Source organism: Mustela erminea, chromosome 12 (genome assembly GCF_009829155.1).
Source record: "Mustela erminea isolate mMusErm1 chromosome 12, mMusErm1.Pri, whole genome shotgun sequence".
NCBI lineage: Eukaryota > Metazoa > Chordata > Mammalia > Carnivora > Mustelidae > Mustela > Mustela erminea.
Genome location: NC_045625.1, coordinates 37,459,969 through 37,486,116, shown reverse-complemented (window position 1 = coordinate 37,486,116; position 26,148 = coordinate 37,459,969). Strand labels below are relative to the sequence as shown.

The 26,148-nt window shown below is 51.8% G+C and overlaps 2 protein-coding genes across 2 annotated transcripts in view; both read right to left on the bottom strand.

Moving 5' to 3' along the window:
- The window catches only part of AQP7 (aquaporin 7), a 43,584-nt gene extending 26,770 nt beyond the window's left edge, over nt 1-16,814 (bottom strand). Inside the window, exons 1-2 of the mRNA XM_032307045.1 lie at nt 16,567-16,814; nt 15,432-15,622 (exon numbers count right to left, since the gene is read on the bottom strand). The gene's annotated coding sequence lies outside the window, so the exon portion shown is untranslated. The remainder of the gene's footprint in view (nt 1-15,431; nt 15,623-16,566) is intronic.
- A 2,570-nt stretch (nt 16,815-19,384) lies between these two features.
- On the bottom strand, nt 19,385-25,640 carry AQP3 (aquaporin 3 (Gill blood group)). Its single transcript, XM_032307048.1, has 6 exons — nt 25,465-25,640; nt 22,042-22,168; nt 21,536-21,673; nt 21,062-21,180; nt 20,512-20,729; nt 19,385-20,425 (listed from the first exon to the last, which is right to left on the bottom strand). The coding sequence occupies exons 1-6, from the start codon at nt 25,570-25,572 to the stop codon at nt 20,257-20,259; spliced, it is 879 nt and encodes a 292-aa protein (XP_032162939.1). The 5' UTR covers nt 25,573-25,640; the 3' UTR covers nt 19,385-20,256.
- Nucleotides 25,641-26,148: the final 508 nt, after the last annotated feature.

Genomic DNA, 26,148 nt, shown 5'->3' with positions numbered 1-26,148 from the left:
GTCTGTCACTGTGCCTCGAAGGCTACCATCGAACTTCTGCCATACAGGCGGTGGGAAAAACCAAGATGGTAGCAGGACCTACTGGCTCTCCTCTCCCCTGTCCAAACCCAAGCCTTCCATCTATGCCCCTGCACAGGAACCCTCTCTGTCCATCATAATTCACACCTCTCGCTCCTGTTAGCTTGTATATACTTGAGCCAAGAGCCCCACTCTGGGCCTGGGCAGTCTCACTGCCCTCTCCCACCTGTGTACTCCTTTTTGTTGTTGTTGTTTAAGATTTTCTTTATTTATTTGAGAGAGAGAGAGAGAGAGAGCACAAGCAGAGGGAGGGATCAGACAGAGAGGGAGAAGCAGACTCCTTGATGAGCAGGGAGCCCAATGTGGGGCTCCATCCCAGGACCCCCGGATCATGACCTGAGCCAAAGGCAGACGCTTAACAACGGAGCCACCCAGGTGCCCCCAGCCCTTTGTATTCCTGCTCAGGGGATATGTCCCTGAGAATTCAAGCTCCCTGAGGATGGAGGCACAGTCCACAAACAGAGAACATAAGGGCAGAGTAGCACATGTGAGTGTATCACCCAACAAATGGGGGAGCCTAGTAAATGCCCCCTTCCCTAGCTCCTCGTAATCTGTTATCACCACCAACTCAAGTCCCACTGCTCTGAAGACTGTTCTCAAGGTCCTACTATATTCCAGGCATGTCTGTGAATATATGGTCAACTTTGTGCGTGCGTTAAGATAAAAAACATTACTCTCGGGGCGTCTGGGTGGCTCAGTGGGTTCAGCATCTGCCTTCGGCTCAGGTCATGGTTTCAGGGTCCCGAAATCGAGCCTCGCATCGGGCTCTCTGCTCAGCGGGGAGCCTGCTTTTTCCTCTCTCTCTGCCTGCCTCTCTGCCTACTTGTGATCTCTCCATCTGTGAAATAAATAAATAAAATCTTAAAAAAAAAAACAACAACCAACCAACAACATTACTCTAGGTCTCATTATTTTCCTAGTCTGAAAATGTGACCTCTAGTGGTTGAAGGATAGCCTCTGAAGACTCCTGGGTTCCAATCCCCCCTCTGCCGCTTGGCGCTTATTTAACCTCTCTGTGCCTCAGCTGCCTCAGCGGCCTCAGCTGCCTCCTCTGCCTACATGACGTCACTGAACAAGGAGTTGGGAAGACGTGAGTAGCAGCGCACCATTATACAGCTTCTCCATCTTAAAGATGCAATTGATGTAAACAGGGGCGCCTGACTGCCTCAGGCTATGGAACATGCGACTCTTGATCTCAGGGTCATGAACTTGAGCCCCACATTGAGTGTAGAGATACTTAAAAATAAATAAGTAAAGGGGCACCACGGTGCCTCAGTTGGTTAAATGTCTGAATTCGGCTAAGGTCATGATCTCAGGGTGCTGGAATCGAGTCCTACCTAAGGGCTCTGTGCTCAGCTTGGAGTCTACTTGTCCCTCTCCCTCAGCCCCTCAACCCGCTTGTGCTCTCTCTGTCTCTCTCTCACATAAATAAATAAATTCTTTTAAATAAATAAGTAAATACAGTTTTTAAAAAGTACAATTGATGTAAATACAAGAGCATACACAATAGTAAAATGCAGTAACAATTAAAAAACGATGAGTTTATTACCTTTGTTTTAAGTAATTTATATTTAGGGGTTCCTGCTGGCTCAGATACAACTCTTGAGCTCTGTCTTGTGAGTTCCAGCCCCACAGTGAGTGTAGAGATTACTGAAAAATAAAATCTTTTTTTTTTAATATTTTATTTATTTATTTGTCAGAGAGAGAGAGAGAGAGATTGAGAGAGCACAGGCAGAGTGGCAGGCAGAGTCAGAGGCAGAGGCAGGCTCCCTGCGGAGCAAGGAACCCGATGTGGGACTCGATCCCAGGACGCTGGGATCATGACCTGAGCCGAAGGCAGCTGCTTAACCAACTGAGCCACCCAGGCGTCCCTGAAAAATAAAATCTTAAGCAATGCCTGGGTGGCTCAGTCGGTTGAGCATCTGACTCTTCATTTTGGCTCAGGTCATAACCTCAGGGTCCTGGTACCAAGTCCCTCCCCATGTTAGGCTCCATGCTCAGCAGGGACTCTGCTGGAGATCCCCCCTCTCTCTCTCTCCCTCTGCCCTTTCCCCTGCTCATGCTCGTGTACTCTCTCTCACTCAAATCTTTTTAAAAATTAAGTATTAAAAATAGGGGCGCCTGGGTGGCTCAGTGGGTTAAGCCTCTGCCTTCCACTCAGGTCATGATCCCAGGGTGCTGAGATGGAGTCCCACATCGGGCTCTCTACTCAGCGGGGAGCCTGCTTCCTCCTCTCTCTCTGCCTGTCTCTCTGCCTACTTGTGATCTATCTGTCAAATAAATAAAATCTTAAAAATAAGTAAATAAAATTAAATATTAAAAATAAATAATTTATATAATTTAATGTTTAATAATGGCTGTGTTTAGTAAGCGGTTTGTAAAAATTCCTGGAACCACTCTTGTGAGCCTGTTGGGATGGTTCCAGACTCTGCCCCGCCCATCCCCCAAAGCCTCCCCAGCAAAGGCCAGCCAGCCCTTCTAGACTTGGTCCGTTACCTCTGCCCCGACCTTTCCTAGGGTGGACGCGGGGCCTCCTCTGGGTTCCCACAGTCATGTTTGCTTCTTTCTTTCATGGCCAGTGAAGGCTAAGCTACCTCCTTCACTTTCTGGCTTTTTTTCCCTCTGGGTGGCGGAGCACCAGGACCAACTATCTCGTTCACCTCTGAATCCCTAGGGCTTGGAAAATGCCTGGCAGATAGAAGGCACTCAATCAATATTCATGGAATGCAACCAGGAGGGGCTGAGGAGCCTTGCAGAGGGACACTGGGGGAAAGAGACAGGGTTAGGGAAGTGGGGATCTGATGATGGCGACTTCATTGGGGGCTCAGAATGTCTGGGAAGACCGGGTAAGAATGTTCCCTAGCTATTGGGGAGCTTGCAGGTGCTTGCATGCAAAGGCACCACTCTGCTCCCAGAAGGTCCAGGCTCCCCCATCTCCACCCTCCTTAGTCCAAATTTCAGCTGAGTTTTCTCTTAGCTCCCAGGACTTCACAAGTAACTTGTAACAGAGATCCCTGGTCTTCTGTGACCAGGTTAGGGGACACTTTGTCTTTGGTAGGCAAAGGACCAAGAAGGTTCTCTCCATTTCACTGAGAGGAACGACTGAGATCCAAGGCTGGCAGGTGTCTGACCCAAGCCCTAGATGTCCCAGGACTTCCTCTTCAGCTATGAATTCCTCAAACCTGGCAAAGGACTACAGGCTACCTTGTTTCCCAGCTCATCCTGTCCAACACCCCTGCCTACTGACAAGACAGTCCTCTCTCCCATGGAGGGGCTAGATAGTAGAGCTCTTCCCCTCCCTTCTGGGAAACAGCTTCATTAAAGGCACCTCACGTTCCCTGATCCACCATCACCTGCCCCTCCTGCAGTCTAACCTGAATCCCTTCTGCATTCATGACATCACCTTTCCTTCCCAGAAAGGGCCCTTGGCTCCCACCCTAGAAGTGACCTCACTAAAGGGCTGTTCTCCACCCCCTAGCTGCATGGCAGAGCCAGGGCCTGGCCCAACCCAGCTTCTGTCTCTGCAGTTCCTGAAGGCTGTCACCAAGAAAGGGCAGCCGGCCTGCTGGAGCCACCTCTCCCATCCTTGACCTTTGCCTGGGATACACCTCATCTACCCAGTCTCCACGACACATACACACACCCCATCCTGGAGCCCAGGCTCCACTGTCCACCTGTCCAGACTCGCCCGCCGTCCTGCTAGGTGACACACCCAAACCAGTGAGTCCCAGGTGGTTGAATGTCTCACTCAAGTTAGAGAGAGGAACAGAAAGAGGGAGCCTGAGGGAGCAAATGCCCGTCGTGCCCATGGCTGGCATCCCTTTCTCAGCTTGGGAAGTTCATGAAGGACCCCAGGGCCCAGGTCACTAAATGCCCCAGTTTTATGAGTGGGCAAAGTAAAGCCATGAAGGACTAGAGAACATGGGCCCTGAGACCAGCCCAAGGTCTCAAGGGTGTTTGTGGAAGGACAGGGCTGGATCTGGGGCTGGACCCCATGCATAGTCCTCCATCTCTGCCTCCTTGTCACAGACTTAGAGGGTTCCCCTGAGGAAGCTGGGTTCCAGAGGAGTCACAGAAGGGTCCCAACTCTGGTCAAGGACAACAATGCCCAGCGGAGTTTTGAGAGGTTGGACACCTCTGAAATTACTCCCGGCTCTGAGCTGGAGGCAGGAAAACAGGGGCGCCTGGGTGGCTCAGTTGTTAAGTCTGCCTTCGGCTCAGGTCATGATCACAGGGTCCTGGGATTGAGCCCCACATCGGGCTCCCTGCTCGGCAGGATGCCTTTTTCTCCCTCTCCCACTCCCTCCCTCTGCTTGTGTTCCCTCTCTCACTCTCTCTCTCAAATAAATAAATAAAATCTTTAAAATAAATAAAGGAAGGAAGGAAAATCAACGGATGGGTCACTCCGTAATCGGGATTTCTTACCAGTGGCATACTAAATGGGGACAGGGTGGAAGCAGTCCGAGCTGGGGACAAGCAGGAAGGGTGTATCAGCAGCAGACAATTTAAAAACAGTAAAACTGATTAAAAGCAATTTTTTTAAAATATTTTATTTATTTATCAGAGAGAGAGAGGGAGACAGAGTGGCAGGCAGAGGCAGAGGGAGAAGCAGGCTCCCTGCCGAGCAAGGAGCCCCATGTGGGACTCGATCCCAGGACGCTGGGATCATGACCTGAGCCCAAGGCAGCTGCTTAACCAACTGAGCCACCCAGGCATCCCTGATTAAAAGCAATCTTGCTGCTTCTCATCACCAACAACAGTAATCCTAAAACAATGTCAGTAATAAAATACTTCTCCCAGATGGGATGGACCACTCCCAGTGCCCCCTCCCACTGTTCCTAAATACAGATTGACCCTCGATTCTGGTCTATCAAATCCACAGTATTTCTTTGATCATAAGACAGTTTCACCTCCTTGGTAGAATTTATGGGTCCTTTTAGGACATCTTTTTCTGAATGTCTGCTCCTATGCATATTAGAAATATTAACCAGGGGCATCTGGGTGGCTCAGTGGGTTAAAGCCTCTTCTGCCTTTGGCTCAGATCATGATTCCAGGGTCCTGGGATGGATCCCTGCATCGGGCTCTCTGCTCATCGGGGAGCCTGCTTCCTCCTCTTTCTCTCTGCCTGCCTCTCTGCCTACTTGTGATCTCTGCCAAATAAATAAATAAAATCTTAAAAAAAAAGAAATATTAACCAATTCTTACAAGAGTATTAGATTTATTTGTCATTCGTTCATTCATCAACAGCCATGGAAGCCCCACCAAGGTGAGGTGCCTATTTGCAAGAGAGCTAGTTGCAGTCCCAGAGCTGGAGGGATTCCAAGGCACACAGGGAAGATGGTGAGTAAAATAAGAAGGTACAATGCAGATAGCAGAGGCAGTAAGCACAGAAGCCTGTGGGAGTTGAGAAGAGGGGGACAGAACCGAGTGCATGGAGGAAGGGACGTCCACTTTAACAACTGAGAGGTGAGAAGGAGTTAGCCAGGCAGGGAAGTGTGGGACAGAAAGGATCATTTTCCCCAGGAAAAGGGACAACTCATGCAAAGGTCCGGAGGAACCATCACCCAGAGAAATTCTGTGTGGCCAGATGGGGGGAAGCACGGTGATGACAGCGGTGGCCTGAACCAGATCGTGAGCCATCTTGTACTTGCTCCTGAGAGTGATGGCGAGCCCCTGAAGGGCTGTAAACAGGGGAATGACAGAGTGGATCAGAGTATTAGAAAGCTCAGCATGGCCGTAGATTGTAAGGCATGAATTTGGGTGGGAAGAGCAAGAGTGGAGCAGAGAAACTTGGTCAGGAGGCAGCTGGGCTTGATGAAGGCAGGAAGCCGTGGCTGCAACAGGGAGTGGCATTAACTATGGGAAAGGGTTTGGGCTGCCCTGAAGTGCCGTAGTGTGATGGACTGCGGGAGTGCGGGAGCAGGAGGTGTGGGTGACTCCGGGTTTCTGGCTGGGTAGTGCCCTGCTCTGAACCAGGAACAAAGAAGGAGGGGCAGGTTTAGTGCATAATCAGGTCTTGTTTTCATATTTCTGATAAGAATTGCTCAAATTCGCATTGCTTTTTCAATGTGCCGTCACGTGTGTGAGGGTTTTTGGTTTTGCTGATCAGGGCAGCCCCCAAAACACTCTTTCTGGGTAGGAAGGGGTTATTCTGAAGAATTAAGATGAAAATTAGTGAACAGTCCCCAACTGGCTCAGGTGGTGAAGCATGCCACTCTTGATCTCGGGGTTGTGAGTTCAAGCCCCAGCGTGGGTGTAGAGATCAGTTAAAAATGAAATCTTTAAAAATAGAAAAAAAGGAAAAAAGTTAGTGAGAGATGTGGTCCCAGAAAAGTACATTTTATTAACTCCATCACACTTTACCAGTCATTCTCTCCTTCAGGTCTGCTACTGAGAAATAGACAAGTAGCCTGGCCTCCTAGGATTGACAATCTAGTAAATCAAAAAATAATACAGGGCTATAAACTACTGACACTTTCACATAAAACATTATTCTTGCCTCCTTGCTGTTGTTGTTTTATAAAGATTTTATTTACTTATTTGGAAACAGAGAGCATGCACATAGTTGTCGGGGGCAGGGGAGCAGAGCTAGAGGGAGAAGCAAACTCCCTGCTCAGCAGGGAGCTCCCAGCCAGGGGCTCGATCCCAGGATCCTGAGATCACGACCTGAACCCAAGGCAGCCGCTCACCAACTGAGCCACCAGGTGCCCCTTGTTATTTTTACAAATGCATAAGTTTTTTTTTTTTTTTAAGATTTTATTTTATTTATTTGACAGAGAGAGAGATCACAAATAGGCAGAGAGACAGACAGAGAGAGAGATGAGGAGAAGCAGGCTCCCTGCTGAGCAGAGAGCCCCATGCGGGACTCGATCCCAGGCCCCTGGGATCATGACCTGAGCCGAAGGTAGAGGCTTAACCCACTGAGCCACCCAGGCGCCCCACAAATGCATAAGTTTTATTATCAAAGTGGTAATGATAATCATATATAGGTGAAAACTACAAGAAATAAAAAATAAACTACTCACAATTCAGAAACCACACAATGCCTATTAATCCTTTCACTCCTTTTCATGCTTTGATCTTTCTGAGTACTCTGTTGATGTAACTGAAAACAGTTCTGCAGATGCCTGTCCATATGATGCCCTTTTCACTGAATGCCATGGTTATAGAATAATGAACTCTTCAAGACCATGATTTCAGTAACTAAAAGTCAGACCACACTTTATTTCACCTGTCTTTTCAACTTTTAAAGTTTTTTTCATTCATAAATACATATTTGTATTTCAATGTTTCAGTGGTATAGACAGCATTGCAATGAAGATTTTTGGACAAAGGCTTTGTGTACATCTCTAGTTATTTTCCCAGGGATAAATTCCCAGGGATGAAATAACTGGGACAAAGAGGGGCGCCTGGGTGGCTCAGTGGGTTAAGCCGCTGCCTTCGGCTCAGGTCATGATCTCAGGGTCCTGGGATCGAGTCCCACATCGGGCTCTCTGCTCGGCAGGGAGCCTGCTTCCCTCTCTCTCTCTCTCTGCCTGCCTCTCCATCTACTTGTGATTTCTCTCTGTCAAATAAATAAATAAAATCTTTAAAAAGAAAAAAAAAAAGCCTCTGCCTTCGGCTCGGGTCATGGTCCCAGAGTCCTGGGATCCTGGGATCGATCGATCCTGGGATCGAGCCCCGCATCGGGCTCTCTGCTCAGCGGGGAGCCTGCTTCCTGCTCTCTCTCTCTGCCTGCCTCTCTGCCTACTTGTGGTCTCTGCCTTTCAAATAAATAAATAAAATCTTAAAAAAAAATAATAACTGGGACAAAGAATATAAGAAACATCCAGCTTTATTTTAACGCTTTTTTATTTATCTCTTAAAAATCATCAGTTTGGGGGACGCCTGGGTGGCTCAGTTGGTTAAGCGGCTGCCTTCGGCTCAGGTCATGATCCCAGCGTCCCGGGATCGAGTCCCACATCGGGCTCCTTGCTCGGCAGGGAGCCTGCTTCTCCCTCTGCCTCTAGCCTGCCACTCTGTCTGCCTGTGCTTATGCTCTGTATCTCTCTCTCTCTCTCTAGCAAATAAATAAAAATCTTTAAAAAAAAAATCATCAGTTTGGGAGCACCTGGGTGGCTCAGTGGGTTAAAGCTTCTGCCTTTGGCTCAGGTCATGATCCTGGGGTCCTGGGATCAAGCCCCACATCGGGCTCTCTGCTCAGCGGGGAGACTGCTTCCTCCTCTCTCTCTGCTTGCCTCTCTGCCTACTTGTGATCTCTGTCTGTCAAATAAATAAATAAAATCTTTTTTAAAAAAATCATCAGGGGGCACCTGGGTGGCTCAGGTGGGTTAAAGCCTCTGCCTTTGGCTCAGGTCATGATCTCAGGGTCCTGGGATCAAGCCCTGCTTTGGGCTCTCTGCTCAGTGGGGAGCCTGCTTCCTCCTCTTTCTCTCTGCCTGCCTCTCTGCCTACTTGCGATCTTTGTCTGTCAAATAAATAAATAAAATCTTTAAAAAAAAATCATCAGGGGCGCCTGGGTGGCTCAGTGGGTTAAGCCGCTGCCTTCGGCTCAGGTCATGATCCCAGGGTCCTGGGATCGAGCCCCGCATCCGGCTCTCTGGTCAGCTGGGAGCCTGCTTCCTCCTCTCTCTCTGCCTGCTTGCCATCTCTCTCTGTCAAATAAATAAATAAATAATCTTAAAAAAAAAAAATCATCAGTTTGGGGGCACCTGGGTGGCCCATTTGGTTGAGCAATTGACTCTTGCTTTCAGCTCAGGTGGTGATCTCGGGGTCTTGTGACTGAGCCCCACATTGGGCTCCACTCAGCGCAGAGTCTGCTTAAGACGCTCCCTCTGCCCCTCCCCTTCTCTCTCTCTCAAATAAATAAATCTTTTCTTTCTTTCTTTCTTTCTTCCTTTCTTTCCTTTTTTTTAGATTTTATTTATTTGGCAGAGAGATACAGCAAGAGAGGGAATACAAGTAGGGGGAGTGGCAGAGGGAGAAGCAGGCTTCCCTTTGAGCAGGGAGCCCAATGTGGGGCTCGATCCCAGGACCCTGGGATCATGACCTGAGCCAAAGGCAGATGCTCAACAGCTGAGCCACCCAGGTGCCCCAAATAAATAAATCTTTAAACACACACACACACACACACACACACACACAGCAGTTTAATGGTGTAAGGTGAGGATCTAATTCTTGCTTTCTGGAGATGAGAAGGGATCTTCTTCAGGTACTCCCCAGCCCCCTCACCTTAGCCCCCAGCTTCTCCTACCTCCCTCAGAGAGCAGAAGAATGAAATCAAGAGGTTACCTTACAAGTTGCAATTCTCTCCCTAATTACAAGGAAGTGTTTTCCCTTGTTCTGTGAGTAACTAACTTTCTCTAAGTGTCCTCACTTTCTGATGAGTAACTGGAAATGTGCTTCTCTGCTTGAACTTTGTCAAAATAGCTTGTGCCAAATCAGCTAAAAAGCCCTTGAAATGCCCAAAAGCAAATAAAGTGAAAAGGGAGACCAAAACATGACAGAGAATGAACATTAGTATGTATACAGCAGTTACCACTGTATCTGGTACTGTTAAGTACTCAATAAATAGTATTTATTCACTCAACAGACATTCACTGAGCCCCTACCAGAAGGGAGGCACTGTGCCAGGCTCTGGGGACTGGCAGCAGCCTAGACAGACAAGGTTCCTGCCTTCCCAGAGTGTCCTTCTCTGGTGGGCAAGACAGCCTTCCGATTATACAAATAAGGAGTTGATCCTAAGTGTGATATGACAAGGTACTGGGGGCCATGAGAATGTATTGTAAGGGGATAGGTGACAGTTTGAGGGGGCATCAGGGAACTCTAAAAGGGAAATAATAATCAATTTAATAAATGGAGATTTTATGTCCAGGCTGGGTGGAAACATTGCCAAATGTCATGGGTGCAGGTAGAGAAGAGTCAGGGTTTCCTGGCAAGGCTCCCGACAGTACGCTTTTGATACCGTAGGAGTAAGTGCCAGGCCCCCAGGTCTGGCTACTCTAGGAGTGAAATGAAGCCAAGTGTCAGGGCAGAGCGTGCAGGGAAGCAGCGTGGCAGTCCCAGCTAGGGAAGCCCAGAGGAGGCTGGAGACTGGAAAGGCCGGGGCAAAGGCTTCTAGGCGCACATGTTGAGGATATCTATACGAGAGGGGAAAGCCCATCTGGGGACCTAGAAGAAGAGCTAGAGAGAAGGATGTTGATGGTAGTGACAGCAGAGAGGCAGAGATGGACAGTGCTGATGAACCAAGAGAGCAGACGGGGGAGCCAACTATAGTCCAAAGACTTAAAGGTGATGGGCAAAACTGGGACAGGTAGTGGAGGGTGTGGTGACAAAGGTGATGAGGATGACAGGGACAGGTGGTGACATCAAGGTGACAGGTGAGATGGGAGTGGAACTGGCCAGTAACAGGTTTGGGGTAGAGGCAGTTGATAAAGAAGACAGGGTTGGTTCAGATAGCAAGAGCCTTGAGAACGAGGAGGGGACAGGGATGGTGGCTTGCTAAAGAAGGTAACACAGGGATGGGAACTGGGTCAAGTGGCAGCATGGTTAAGAAAGGACCAGTGGTTGTGATGCAGGGGTGATAGTGAGGGTGACAAATGAGTGACAAGGTCAGAGATGAGTGATGACCATGAAGGTGACCCAGGGATGACAGGAAGCATGAGTGGTGATGATGTCTTTGCTGGTGGCAAATTAGAGACACCCACTCCACTCCCTCCTCTGGGCCCATTTCAACACCAGAACTGTTTCTTAGGCCGCAGGTCCAATGACTCAGTACCACGCAACAACCTGGTCCCAGATAAGATCTGCAGGCATAGCCAGTGCCAAAGAGGCTGGCTGGATGCCCTCCCTGGCTATGTCCAGGCCCATCAAGGGACCTAAGTATGGAACCTTAGCGTCATCTCTGCCTCCCCCACCCCTGGGTTCACATCCATACCAATCTGAGGTCCATCTAGAACTACTAACCTTCCTCTCCTTGGAGAACACGACTTTTGCCACAAGTGCCCTAGCCAGGTGTATTCCACTAGAATCTGCCACAGCTAACCCCATTAAAAGTTTCTGGGGCTTCGAAAGTTTTGTCATAACCATTCCCTGGAAAGAGAGAGAAAGGAAGGTGGGCTTCAGGATGGGGGTGTCTGAATAATCCCACCCACTCATCCCACAAATATTTGTTGAGCCCCCTGCAAGGGGCTAGCTTTTACAACCAGACCTTCGGTTCCTGTCTCCATGAAGCTTGGTCTGGGGAATAGATACGTCAATAGCAGTCATCATCATCATCATCATCGAGAGAGTGTGCTATTCCCTTGTGATGGGTGCTGGGGTGGGGAAGGGGCTGCAAACTGCTTTTCAAAACCTGAGGAAAGTGGGTCCCATTAAAGGAAACCTCGGACCCTGTGCTGGTGACCCTTTTGCCATTTGCTCAGTTGAATACTTGGGCAAAACAAAACAAAACTGAGAGTATGCCAAGGGGCAGAAAGTGAGGAGGGGAGATGAGAAAGTTAAGAAAACCGGGGATGTGGCCAGAGGCCAGGGAGCTGGATAGGATGAGGTGCTGGGACAGAGGTGCCACCGTGGAGAAGCCAAGGCCCATGTTCCCTCTTCCCTGCTGGAAGGCTTCCAGTGAGGCTGATGCTGTGGAGAGAGAAAGGACCTGGGTGCTAGATTAAGCCTCACCTGAAGTTTCCTCTGACTTTTTAGTTATGTAAGCCAGTGCATTAGCGTTGTTGCCTAGGCCACTTTGAATCAGAATTCCACTTTTTTTTTTTGCATCCAGACACTTCCTACCTGGTATCATATGCATCGTGTTCATTCTAGCATTCTTGCTACCTTCCACAACCTGGCACAAAAAAGATCCTCAACAACTATTTGATGAAATAATAAACAAACAAATGAATGAAATAAACCCAAGACCTCTGGCAGAAACACCAGAGACACTACATTACACACGAGACAGTTCCAGGAGCCCCTGGGTGGAATTTCTATGGGTCTTCCTGATCCCGCACACCTCCAGAGACTCCTACAGGTCCCCCTCTTTCCTGGATAGGCTCAAATCTATGGGACAGCCCAGAGCTTAGTCACTTTCTGTTTATCCCCAGGCAGATGGGTCTCTCTGGGTTTAGAAGCTAAGGGGTGTCTGGCTTAGACAGTAGAGCATGTGACTCTTGAGGTTGGGAGTTCAAGCCCCACATTAGGTGTAGAGCTTACTTAAAAAAGTAAATGAACAGGGCGCCTGGTTGGCTCAGTGGGTTAAGCCCCTGCCTTCGGCTCGGGTCATGATCCCAGGGTCCTGGGATCGAGTCCCGCATTGGGCTCTCTGCTTGGCAGGGAGCCAGCTTCCTCCTCTCTCTCTCTCTCTGCCTACTTGTGATCTCTCTCTGTCAAATAAATAAATAAAATCTTTTAAAAAAAAAAAGGTAAATGAATAGGGGCGCCTGAGTGAATCAGTGGGTTGGGCCTCTGCCTTCAGCTCAGGTCATGATCTCAGGGGCCTGGGATTGAGCCCCTCGTCAGGCTCTCTCCTCAGCGGGGAGCCTGCTCCCCTGCCCCCCTGCCCCTGCCTGCCTCTCTGCCCACTTGTGAGCTCTCTCTCTGTCAAATACATAAAAAATAAATAAAATCTTAAAAAAAAAAAAAAAGTAAATTAATAAAGCTTGTAAAAAAAGAAGAGAGAGAGAAAAAAAAAAGAAAAAGAAGAAGAAGCTGGACCCCTGCCTGGGCGGGCCTATGCAGTAGCTTTGTCCAAGTCACCTGTACTTGAGTCATCTTGCAGTGTGGAGGAGCCTTCACAACTATACTCAGCCTCCTACTGTGTAGACAGCCCAAGAAGATGTGGGCCCATTGACTGCTGGGGTTGAGATGGCCCTTGCCATCTCGCTGTCTCCTTGCCTGGGATTCTAAACTTCAGTGAGACGGACAGGAGGCTCTACTAGCTAGAAATGGAGAGTTTTAGTCAGTCCTGCTGTTTTCTTACTCAGCCAGTGTTTGTCAACAGCTACTGTGTGCCCTGCTTACACACTGGGACTCTCAGCCACATTCTTTAAACCTCTTGCCTCCTGACCTGTGGCTCTGAAAATCTGGGTTGTGACCCCAAAACCTAAAGGCTTCTGAACTCCACATCCTGACCAACCCCACATCCTGTGACCCCGATCTCTCTGTCCCCAATCTCTGCACCGCCTCTGCCCCCCAACACTTTCAGCTGCTAGATGCATCCTTTGCCTTTGCTGCCCTCATCCACAGGTGTGTGGCCCCTGGAGACCCACGAGTAGGAGTGTATTTGAGTGTGAGTGTTGGTAAGTGTGCGTTTAAGAGTAAGTGAGCATTCATGACTGTGAGTGTGTGTAAGGATAAAGACATGGAGTATAAACATGGTGTCCATACGATTATGTGCATACGTGAGTGCACATAAGTGGTTCTAAGTGTGTTTGAGTACCTGAGTACCTGGCTGAGTGTGAATCAGAGTATGAGTGTGCATGCATAGGTATAGATGGGTTGAGTAAGGATTGAGTTGGGGGGGGTGCTGGTGAGTGAGGGTGTAAATGATGTGTTTGTGTGAGTGTAAACACAGACCCTGCCTTCCCCAGGCACAGCAGACATACCTTCATGTGTATGTGGGCACACATGCATGTCTAAGGGCCCAAAGTGGCTTGTGTTCAAACCCTTACTCCCATAAAGAAAAGATTTTTGTTTTTTAAAGATTTCATTTATTTATTTGACAGACAGAGATCACAAGTAGTCAGAGAAGCAGGCAGAGAGAGAGGAAGAAGCAGGCTCCCTGCTGAGCAGAGAGCCCGATGCAGGGCTCCATCAATCCCAGGACCCTGAGATCATGACTTGAGCTAAAGGCAGAGGCTTTAACCCACTGAGCCACCCAGGTGCCCCTAAAGGGAAGATTTTATCCACAGGCAGGGGTCACTCTCCCCTTTCCATTCCTGACATGGAACTAAGGATCCATGTCTATGGATCCAAAAGCTAAAGGCTGCCTCTACCAGGAAAAGAGCTCTGTCTGACCAGCAGCCTGCCTCCCAACTTGGGCCAGCCCACCTCCTCCCCTCCCTCAGCCCATTTCCGGCCAGGCCCTGGCAGTGACCCTGAGCAGAGAGGCAGAGGATGAGGGAGGTGGGCGGACATTCCAGGTGCCTCCTTGGCTATGGGGGGGGCGTCTCCGTAGAGACAAGAGGTGGACCATGTCCAGATGATTATCGGGGCTCTCAGAGTTCTTTCTCCCCTCACCCAGCCTCTCCCAGAGAGGCCTCCTTGGTCCTGAGAGCAGTGAGGAAGCCTGGCAAAGGCCTATCACTAGTCTCAGGCTTCCAGAAAAACACAGAGGGTAGAGGATGGTGGGAATGCACCACAGCAAGAAATTGGAGCTGATCAAGGTGATTAATCTAGTTAAAGGCTTTGTCCCCAGAGAGCTCTAGGGATGGGAAAGGTAACATTTACCCCTTTTCTACACCACACCAAACCTCATTCTGACAAATGAAGGGACCATATGGTCAAGGGAAGGGACCCCAAGAGGAATCAGGTGAGTCTCTTTAAGCCTACTCATAACCTCATCCCACTGACAAACTTGGCCAGTGCCCTCCCCATTGGTGCCTCCTACCCCCACCCCTGGGGCCTGCTGGGCTTTGACCGTATCCAAGACTCTTTCCCTACTCCCAAAGGTGCTGGAACTCCCAGTGCGCTAGTAAGAGCTAGCAAAGGCCCCCCTCGATCATGCTAATTGTCCTGGTCTGCCTCATTCTTGAGTAGCTGAAGCAAGCCAGCAGTGAGACCTGAGGTGGGACTTCCTGATAAGGTTGTGAGACAAGATTAGGAAACACAGATTGGGATTTTGCTTCCCCCTGGGATTCAACCTCCCCAGGATTGACTCTCTTCCCTGATCCCAAATATACCACCCTCTGATCCCCTAATTCATTGTTACAACCACTCTCAACCCTTATCAGCTTCCTGAAGCCCCACAAGATGGTAGAGAAAGTCACCTCTCCATTTCTCAGGAGCCTAAGTTTTCGGGAGAAGAGCCGGGGTGGGAAGGGGGCTCTGGCTTCCATCTCCCCTCACCCCAGTCTTCTCAGGGAAAGCTGGGTCCAAGAGAGTTGGAGGGACTGAAGCTAGACCCCCTGGCTGACTAAGGCCTCACAGATGGCTAACAGCCTGGAGCTGGAAGAGAGGGCCTTGGAGAGTCAGGCGTTTCTCTCCAAACCAACCTTGGCTTCACACATTCCCTCCCCACAGTATACAGGGAGCTCACAAGGAAGCATGAGAATAACAGTCATAATAATATTATTTTACATTCTGTAGCAGTTACCTCTGCATCTGGCATTGTTGTATATAGACATTACTCACTTAATCCTTACCTCGTGCAACCCGGTGAGGGACTGTTACTATCCGCATTGTACCGCTGAAGAAACTGAAGAGCAGAGAGGGAGACTCTGTCGGGGATCCAGCAGGAACAGGGTATCCTCAGAGAACCTCGCTGACGTGAGCTTGTGGATGGGACGATGTACAGAGGCACCATCAGGGTCATAGGAACGAACTAGCCTGAGGACTGAGAGCAGGCAGCCAAACAGAGCAGTGTTACTGGGATGCAGTGAAAGCTCAGGAAAAAGTGTGAAGGCCCTGCCCTCTGGTTTCCTGCCTATGTCTCCAGTTTGCCAAAGCCAAGGTAAGCTAGCAGCAAGATGGCCCAGGGGGTGTACTCTACTCCTGCCTCCTTCGACATAGAGCAGGCCAGAGATTACATGTGGGGGAAATAGAGAACTCCACATGCCTAAGGTCCCATAGCTTGGTAGGGCTAGGGAGCTGGACCCGAAGCCTTGCTCCCTGAGCTATTGCAAAGTGCTGTCTGGGAAAGGGGCTGCAGGCAGCCATGTTAGGGGCAGGAGACTGGATTCTAATGCAGGCTTTGCCGCACTGCTCTGAGATCCTGAGTGAGACTCTGGGTCTCAGTTTCCCCTTCATGCCACTCTGGGACAGCCAAGGAGCCAAGAGACCAGAAAGAGCTCTGTTCCCACTGCCACTCTCTCCTTTACCTCAAATAAACCTGGCACCAAAGGCTGAGACCTCAGGTGATACTGAGTCCCAGAGGAGGCCACCCCCAGCTGCTACCCACTTAGGATTCAGAGGAGTTCTACAGTGAGCCCCCTTCAGTCTCCCTGAGGGCCCCAGTGCCTCAGCCTCTCCTCTCTTTGCACTACCAGCATTCCCTGGCCCACAACTCGGGGACCCACCCCAGGACAGGCTCCCTCCTCCCAATGAGGCTTTTCAGGGCCTTGCCTAGGCTAGCACCCCCACAGCCCCTTCCTTGGAAGATCAAGGGCACCTCTGGCCTCTGGGGTCTCTGCCTGGGGTGGAGTCGTCCCTACTCTCCCCTTCCCACCCCACCCAACTCTACCCCACCCAAGCTTCCCCAAGCCTGGGGGAGCCCCACCCAGGTTTTCAGACAAACAAAATCAAGGGGAAAGAGTTAGCAACAAGGAGGGAGCTCATTACCAGGAATTAAGGAGGAGGCATGCCCTGGGGTCAGACGAGCGGGACTGGGCTGGCAGGAGAGTCACTCCTAAGTAAGCTGTACACAGAAGGGCTGAGGTACACAAGATGTTCACTTAGAGGTACACAAAGAAAGACCCAGACACAAAGAGCCAGGCAGTGACAGAAACACAGAAAGGGGCAGAGACATGGTCGGCCAGAGCCACAGACCCACAGAGACATAAGAAGATACTGAAAGCCAGCCACACCCAGAAACACTGAGAAATGCACACTCGCACATGTGCACACACACAGGCAGGCACACAAGGAAACAGGAACCGAGCTCAGGTTTCAGGGAGGCTGATTTCTATACAAACAAGTTAGAACTTTAAAGAAACACAAGTGACTCCAAAGTGAGCGGTGAAGAGGGCTCAAAGGACTCGAGATGGAAGGACCGAGCTGAGGTGTGGGCTGTCTACCCTCTGGCAAGGTGATACTCCCTCCAAACCCACCCTGGAAAGTGGATTAAAATACTTTCCTAAACTAGATGAAGACATTTCTTTGACTTGTTATCAGCTAGAACTATTGAGAGGCAGAGCCTGGACAGGAGTGGGGAGGGGGGACGGTTCCCTCCCACGCCTGGAGGGGTCGCAAAACGCACTCTGCTGCCCCTACCAGCCCCTGCCCTGACTTTCTGCTCGGGACCTAATCAGGCCCCACCCCTTCTCAGGCCGTCTCACCCTCCATCTAACACATTCCTTGGGCTGCCTGTTCCCCTTCACCTATGCATGCCACCCTCTTGTTTCCCTTTGATCCCTCTTGGAAAGGCCCCTCAAGTCAGAGCACAGCAAACCATCACCCCCATTCCTCCTCCCCGTCTCAGAGAAATTCAGAAGCCGTGGAAAGAATCTGAGGCGGAAGAGGATGTTGAATTCAGTGACCTTTAAAAAACAGCCTTCAGCATCTCTCCACTACCACCATCCCTTCCTCCCCAATTCTGCTGGAAAAATCTTAAGGTGACGTTTATTGACTATTTGCTCTCTGCTGGTCACTCTGCTAAGTGCTTTTCATGACTTAATCTTTCACTACCTCCTCGACTCGGTATCTCCCAATTCATAGGAAACTGAAGTTCAGGGAAAGAAAAATGACTACCCCAAAGTCAAACCGCTAAAAAGAAGCCAGCTGGGCCTGGAATCCAGGTTTGACCACTCTTTAACCACTGCACCACAGGGCCTCCCGCCCCTCTCAGGACTGACTGGTCCAGATCAGCTGCAGGATTTGAGAAGGTTTGGGGCATGCTGGGGAGGACGGCAGGTTAGGGGCACCAGAGGCAGGACTGGTGTGGCTGGAATGAAATTCTGAAACCACATTCCCCTCCCAAGGGTGGCCCTTCCTCCCCCCAGGGCCTGGGAAGGGGACACTCCCTCTGGCTCAGGTCTCTCCAACATTCCAGACACACCTCTTGGGAGCTGGGGACCAGGAGGGGTTGGAGACCTGAGATGGAACTGCATTCTCCCATCACCACCTCCCCCCCGAGTCTTCTTGGCTGTGTGGTCCTGCATTTGCCACCCACCCTCTCTGGACCAAGTCCCCTCATCTATGACGTGGTTGGGGATCACCAGCTTCATCTCTAAAGGCCACATTTCTCCTGCCAGACCCAGAGATCCTCTGGCTGCCATGGAGTTAACTCTGCAGGAGGGCTAAGCTTGGGGCCCGCCTTCCCTTTTATTCCCAGTGAAACTTGAGTAACTGTTAAGGAGGTAGGGAAGGAGAAGGTGAGGAGCACATGCTTTCCTCACAGAGCTTCCTGGGCTCAGGTGCGCAGAGCCCCTTGCCTCCGAGGGGCTGTCCAGATAACCACCATCAGTGGGTCCCATGCCGGGCTTACGGGCAGCAGAAGTGTTAGACTGAAGAACTGAAAAGAGGGGGAGGCGGGATTAAATGTGGTCCTGAGTTCAGACGACTGACTCTAGAAAATAGTGGAAGGGTGGAAGAGCAAGGATGACTTTCTGGAGGAGGAGATGCTAGGGAAGACCAGGAGTTGTTCCCAAGTGAGCACTTTGGAGCAAAGGTCCAAAGGGAGGACAGCACAGAAGGGAACCGAGTCGTCTACGGGCGACGGAACGTGGTGAGAGGGCATACAGGGACCACGGGCCGGTCATGGGGGTTATGGGGGTGCTGGTTGCAGGAGTGTTTCAGGCTGTGTCTGAAGAGCGGGCAGAGCCATGGACAAGAAGCCCACTTCAACAGTGGTGTCAGAAAGATCCTTCATTGCTCCTATAGTGTCTGGCTGGGGCAGGCCCAGAGCCAGGGAGGCCGCTAAAGGGGCTGTGGCAAAGGTCGGGGTGGAGGTGATAGAGCCTCAACAGCAACCTATAGATGATGATTCAGGGCCATGGTCTGATTGATTGGTTTCTTCCAGCAACAGGAAGCTCACTACTTCCTAAACAGCAGTCCTCCTCCCCTTTGGCCAGCTCTACCCGAGAAAGCCTTTTTCTCTTAAGCCAGGTTCAAGCCTGCTTTCATGGGTGCAGGAGTCAGGAAGGAGGTGTGCCATTCATTGTGCAAGAGGTTGAAAGCTTGGGGGAAGTGTGGGGCCACTGCGTTCAAACAAAGTCTTGGTGAAGAGGCTCTGACCTGTCTGTGGGACTGATTCCTGCCCCTGACCCTACCCGCAGGGCCCCCAAGTACTAGCCCTAGGCTGGTGCCCCGGCCAGGTGAAAACACCAAGCAGGGGTCCTGGCTGGTGTTTGTGGCTGAACCTAGTGAAGCACCTTAGTCCAGTGCTTAGCACTTTAGCCCCAGAATAGCAGCAGAACAAGCTGGGAGAAATTGGCACAACTGGCAGTTTTAGGCACACATTTTATTGTTTTTTTATATAAAAGGAGAAAAGAGTACTTTTTTTGAGTGGAGGATTAAAGGAGTAAAGACCCTATTTTAAGTAGAGTCTCCCAACCCCCATCCCTAAAACAAACATCCGCTGTATTTAAAAAAAAAAAAATCAAGCACGAGAAACTTACGACCTGGACTTCACCCCCACCACCCTTATGCCTACATTATGACAGAACTATGTTCTCTGTTCCTACTTATATACAGCCAGAGCTCCAAGCTCCACACACACCTGGGCTGTGGCCTCCTCTGCCCCACCCTCCCTCCATGTTCCCACCCTACCTCCCCTAACATCTAGAAAAGTCCCCTGCTTAGAAAAAAGGGCACATACATACCCATACTCAGCACAAATATATCTGGACCCTTCTCCACATGGAGCCTCTGAAACATGCAGACCCCTCGCCCTTTTCCTCACTCACTGATGGGAGGGACACACTGCAGACAGACCCTCCCCTTCCCCCGGGCTCCTCCCACAGCTAGTATCCTTTCCACTTGGTCCCTTGCCCTGAAGGTCTTAAAAACCACACACACACACACACACACACACACACACACACGCACGCACGCAGGCACACAGCCCATTCTTTTTGTGAAACTAAGGGTATCTTGGCCCTACTCCCTGTCCCACCACTGCTTAAAGACAGTGTCCTAACAGCCCATTTGGGGAGGGTCCTGGAGAGAATCCCCAAGGGGGCTGTCCACTGGAGTGGGAGGAGACCAGGAGCTTCTCCATCTGGGAAGGGGCCGTGAAGGCTTCTAGGCAGCAGCCCCTGCACAGTCTGTAGGTGCTCGAGGGAGGGGGTGGGGAGGGAGCCCCTGCCCCACTCAGATCTGCTCCTTGTGCTTCACATGGGCCAGCTTCACATTCTCCTGCTCAGTGGCGGGCGGAGGCTGCTCCAGGTGGCAGCCGATCATGAGCTGGTACACGAAGACGCCCGCAATGGAACCCAGGAGTGGAGAGACGATGGGCACCCACCACCAGTGGCGGCCAGTCCTGGGGACAGACAAGAGGCGGTCGGGGGCGGGTGGGGCAGCAGAGGGGGGTCAGGCGAGGGCAGGCTAGGTGGGGGCGGCACTCACGTGAAGACTTCGGAACCCCAGCCAGCAATGGCGGTGAAAAGGCGGGGACCGAAGTCCCGGGCGGGATTGACAGCATAGCCCGAGTTGAAGCCCATGGAGGTGCCGATAACTAGAACCACCAGACCCACGGTGAAGGCCTCCAGGCCGCGGGGGACGGGGTTGTTGTAGGGGTCCACAATGGCCAGCACGCACACGATGAGGGAAGCGGTGCCAATGAACTGGGGAGTGTGGGGAGAACAGGGTGAGGAGCTACCCCCATCCCACCATCTCGTCCTTCCTCTGTCCTTGGGCTCCCAGAGTCTTACCATTTCCCATATTCAGCTCTTTCCAGCAGGGGTGCTAGAATGTGATGGAGCAAAAGGGATTCCCTGGAGAACTGGCTAAAGATGCCAATTCCTGTTTTGTAAGTACCTGCCGCCATGATTGTGAGGTAGGTGTCCCCCAAACCCCAACTGAGAAACCCTGCTGTAGACAAGGAGTCCTGTCCTGCCACCCATGAGCAGCTGAGCAGCTTGATCCTCCCCCGTGTTCCCAATTCCCTGGCCCATACCTGGTCGAAGAATCCATTGACCATGTCCAAGTGTCCCGAGGGGTAGGTGGCAAAGATGCCAGCTGTGCCATTGGGGCCCGAGACCACGAGCTCATTCTTGGCAAAGTCCCAGATTGCATCTGGTGACAGATCAGACAGATCAGAGTGAGTGAAGGCAGAAGCTGACCTGTTCTTCCGTCTCCGGCTGGACCCACCCCCTCCTGGGGGATCACAGGTGGGGTACATCACTGCTGTATTACTCAGGAGCCTGTGGAGGGGCAGGGGGTGGGCGGGTGGACAGCCTGGGACTCTATTGTTGCCCAACTTGTTTCTTTCCCCTTATGCCCCCCACCTTGGGCCCGTGAGGGAGATGAGTGAGTCAAGAGCCTGGGGCTTGGGCAGGTCCCAGCTGTCTGTCATCAAAAGGCCGGGTGCCAACAGGTCCCAAGCAGAGGGAGGGAGGTAGTGGAGGATGGCAGGGTGGGGAATGCTCACCGTAATACAGCCCAAAAACAATCCCAGCGCCCAGGAAAGCTCCTAGTGTCTGAGCGAAGGCATAGATGGGCAGCTTGATCCAGGGCTCACGCGCCAAGAAACACATGGCAAAGGTCACAGCAGGGTTCAGGTGGGCCCCTGGGCAGAGGGGAGATGGGAGCTATTAGTCACTGTAGCTTGCCACAGTGGGGAAGCCAAGATCCCTAACCTCCCTAGTCCCCCTCTCTGGCCCTCATAAGCAGGGGTGCAGAGAAGGGTTTTCCTGTACCAGATGATAGGCTGGACTATGTAATAGGCCAACCTCCAATCATCGGATTCCAAGGTGAGAGTTAAAGGTTCGAAGTATTGAGTTCCTTCTCCATTCTCCTCTTCCAAAGGCTCAAAAAGCTAAGCCCACAACTATGCTTTGTCCTTGGGAATGTCTTCCACCACCCCCTTCCCCAGCTGGGTTCCTTGTGGGAATGCCATTTGAGGGTCAAGAATGAAGGGGGAGAGCAAGTCCTTACCAGATACCTGGCCAGCCACAAGGATGCCCAAGGTGACAGCGAAGCCAAAGGCTAGGTTGATGGTGAGGAAACCACCGTGGGTGCCCCGGCTGAGTACCACCTGGGCCACAGAGCCACAGCCAAACATCTGTATCAGGAAACAGAACCAGGGAGGCAGAGAGTGAGGCCCAGCAGCTCTCTGATTCCAGAGGAAACGGGTGAATTCTACCACCTACCTCCACCAGCTGTCATCTGGAAGACTTTGGGGAAGCCCCTTCTCAGGGGAATCCAACCCACACCCCTCCTGCAGCAACTGTACCTGGCAGATTAAGCAGACATGCCCTCCTACCCACAATGCAGTCAAATGCTCTACCCCTGAGCTATACCTATACCCCCTCTCTCCACCCACAATGCCCAAACTTTAACAGGGCCCCATGGAAGGGACTGGAAGCACAGTCTACAACTGGAAGCCCCAAAAATGACTGGACCATCTTCTCTGACTTTTTCGGAATCTCCGTAGGAGTGGAGTACAGGGGAGCAACTTTCACCCTAGCAGTTTCTCCTGCAGCCTGTCAGGCTTGGCTCACTGATCCCCCACCTACACATGCCTCCCTCCTTGTCCCAAAGAGCTTAGGGGTGGGGGTGGGGGCTGTCTTATGGCACAGAGAAACAGGGAAAAAGGCCTAAGTTAGGCCTGAATCTGGAAGGTCAGAGCCCCTGCTCCTGTACCAGAGCCTCCTCTCTCCACCCACCCTGACCCTCTCCACCTTCAGGGGTCCAGGTTCCCTACTCAGATGTGTAGGTCCTAAAGACAGTATCTCAGTGGCCCCTCTCACTAGAGGCAGCAGGGCAGTGCAAGTGCGCAGACTGGTCCTAAGGTTTCAGGCAGTGATGGGGAGATTCAAGAGGACTCAAGTTCCTGATGTCCCACAAGTATAGAACACCCTGTTCCTCTTACTTAAATGTAAAAATGCTTCTGCACCAGCCACAAAGAGCTTTGCACTGAGCCTTGAAGAGTGTTCCTTAAAGCTTACTCCAGCCCCTGCCCCCCCGTTTCCTCTTCTACTTCCCCATAACTAGGTGCTATGCCTAGCCAGTGGGCAGCTAGCTCCCAAGACTCGTGCTAAGGGCCCTTATCCATTCAGATGGGTAGTGTCCTGCTATACTGAGCTGTTAAGCATTTTGATTATCATCCCTCAGAACAGCCAAGAGATAGTGGAGAAACCAGCGGCAGTGATGATGGGCAAATGTGTGGAGGCAGGTGAGAGCAAAGATCAGAGACCATGAGTATGTGGGGGGTGCAGGGGGGCACATGGGGGTCTAGGGCACCCTGCCCGCCTTGGCAGGCCCTGACCTCAGCTCTTTTCCTGCCTGAGGCCCAAACCTGGCTTCATCCCAGGAGACCTTGGAGGAAGAAGCTGTCAGATCCAGTTCCACCACCTTGGGGCTAATCTTCCTCTTCCTCCTCCTCCTCCTCCTCCTCCCCCACTCCCTGCCTTGCTAGGTACCCCCGAGAAAGGGGCTCCCCTCATCCCAAGGCCAGCCCTGATCTTGCCACCACAGGCTCTGGGTCACCAGCCCACAGAGGTATGCAGGCAAGCCCCCCACCCACCACTCTGGGGTCTCCCAGGCCTAAGCCCCTCCCCTCTAGGCAGCCTTTGAGGTTCTGTTTTTCATTGACACCAGATGCCTTACACTCACCTGAGCCTGAAAGCCTTCACAGAAGTAACACCCTCCTTTTGTGGTTGAGGATAAGCCAAATGATCCTGGGGCTCAGAGAAAGGTCTGACTGCTTCTTTGTGGGAGAGGCTAACTGAGATGTGTGAGAGGTTCTGGAAGCCCTTCTATGAATGTGGAAGATGACTTCCCCTGTCCTGGCTGCTCTCGGACAAGGATGTCCTGGACAATCAATCAGATAGGGAGTGAGGGACACAAGACTCTGGGACAGGACAATGAAAAAGCACCTGCCCCTTTTCCCTTCCCTTCTTTCCAGGGGGAAAGGAAGATGATGACGGTAGGGCCACTAGCCCTGTGAGGGGCTGTGGATGAGTGCCCCACCTGGCTTCTCCCTTGCTCTTCCTGGAAGCCAAAGGTGAGTCTAAGACCTCTTCTCATGGGGCACCTGGGTGGCTCAGTGGATTAAAGCTTCTGCCTTTGGCTCAGGTCATGATCCCCGGGTCCTGGGATCAAGCCCCACATCAGGCTCTCTGCTCAGCAGGGAGCCTGCTTCCCCTCCTCTCTGCCTGCCTCTCTGCCTACTTGTGATCTCTGTCAAATAAATAAAATCTTAAAAGAAAAAAAAAAAAAAGAAGACCTTTTGTCACCATGGAGCCTGCTCCACCACCACTACCCATTTGGGCCACCCCAGTCCTACCTACCTGCCTCTATAGTTAAGCTCCTAGTCCACAGGGTGCTAAGTGGTCTACAGTACCTACAGTTGGAGGTGGGGCAAGGAAAAGAATAACCCATTCACCCCATTAAAGCAACTGAACCCAAAAGTAACCCAGAAGAAAACAGGTGTAACCACATGAGGGGCTGAAAATCAGAGAGCAGGTGGGACAGGAAATGAAAGACTGCAAGTGGTGTGTCTGTCAGACCCAAAAAATGCAAACAAAGTCACCCAGGAACAACCTAGAGACGAAAGTGGTGTTACCAGGAGTAAATGGACTGGTGAGTAACCCAGGCAGTGAAGTGGCCTACTCAGAAAACCCACAAACTCAGAGACTGAGTTAGAGGGTGGGGAGTAATCAGAGTGCTTGGGCACAGAGAATGATAGCATCTGTCTGGATGATGGACAGAGTCTGGTCCTGGAGCAACTCAGGACAGAAGAGTGACTTTAGTGACACCACATGCTCTGTGCCCAGGGCCCACTTGCCTTCCACGGCCTCCGTATCTTCTGGATCCTCCTTTCTTCCAGCTCTGCTCTTTTCACTTTCTCCTGTGTGGCCTCCGCCCTCTGCCCCCACCCATGGCAAACTGTCCTCACATCACAGGAACTTTTGGACTTTCTGGAGCTTAATTATTCATTAGGGGCCAGATATCCAGGACCCAAATAATCTAATACTGGCCCATTTGCCAATGCCTCCACTGCCTTCCAGGGCTGAGACTTGGGGAACCTGGGAAGTTGAGGACCAGGAGAGGACCCTGGGGGTCTCAGACTACAGGGGAGACCACTGCCCCCAGCTGGTGGGCTGGGGCCCTAGTGAGAGGGCCACTGATCAGAGCTGACAGTGGGAGTGACAGCTGGCATTCTGGCAGGAGTCAGAACTAACGTGATGGGGTTAGAGCAAGGGGGTAAGACCACTCTGGAATGGGTCAAGGTGAGGAGCAAAGCTGGGAGAGGGGTGGCGCCTGCCTTAAAAAAAAGCGCCTCCAGTGTGAACAGAGAGGTCGGGGAGCATGGGGGCTGGAGAGAGAAGGGCCTCTCCGGCTCCCTCCACTCACCACGAGGATGAGGGTCCCCAGGCACTCAGCCAGAGCCTGGCGCAGCAGCCGGTAGCGGATATGGAGCATCTCCCCGCAGCGGGACACCAGCTCCTTCTGTCGACCCATGGCTGGAGCTGCACCGGAGAGGTCGGGACGGACTATCGAGCGCGGCGGGCCAGCAGCAGTGGCCCGAAGCGCCGGGTGGCGCCCTTTATAGGAGCTGGAGGCACGCGCCCCGCCCGCCCGCCCCGCAGCCCCGCCCGCTGAGCCACGAGCCCGCCCGAGGTGTGGGCAGCCGCCCCCCAAAGCTTGCCCAGGTAAGCTGGTGGGGACGCTGGACTGTGGGAAGCTGAGGAGGAAGGAAGGGGGCTGCGGGGGGCTGTAAGGAGCTTTAGGGACGACGTTGCTCCGGGAGGGCACTTAGAGGAGGAGGCGTGTTGGGGGCCGAGGGGATTGCGCGGGTCGATTGCGGGGAGGTAATGGTGGGGTACAGGCGCGTGCGGAACCGTGGCTGGGGAGCATGCAGCCGCCACTGGAGACCTTGGAGCCCCACAGTCATCCGCACGACCGTGCCAGTGAGAGAGACCGGTCGGAAAGGAAAGGATTGGCCCCACCCAGCTCTACAGGGTGGCGGGCCCCAGCAAGTCCTCCTCAGTCGGGGGCTGGAGGGATGAGGCTGTGGGCCGGGAAGGGTGATGAGAC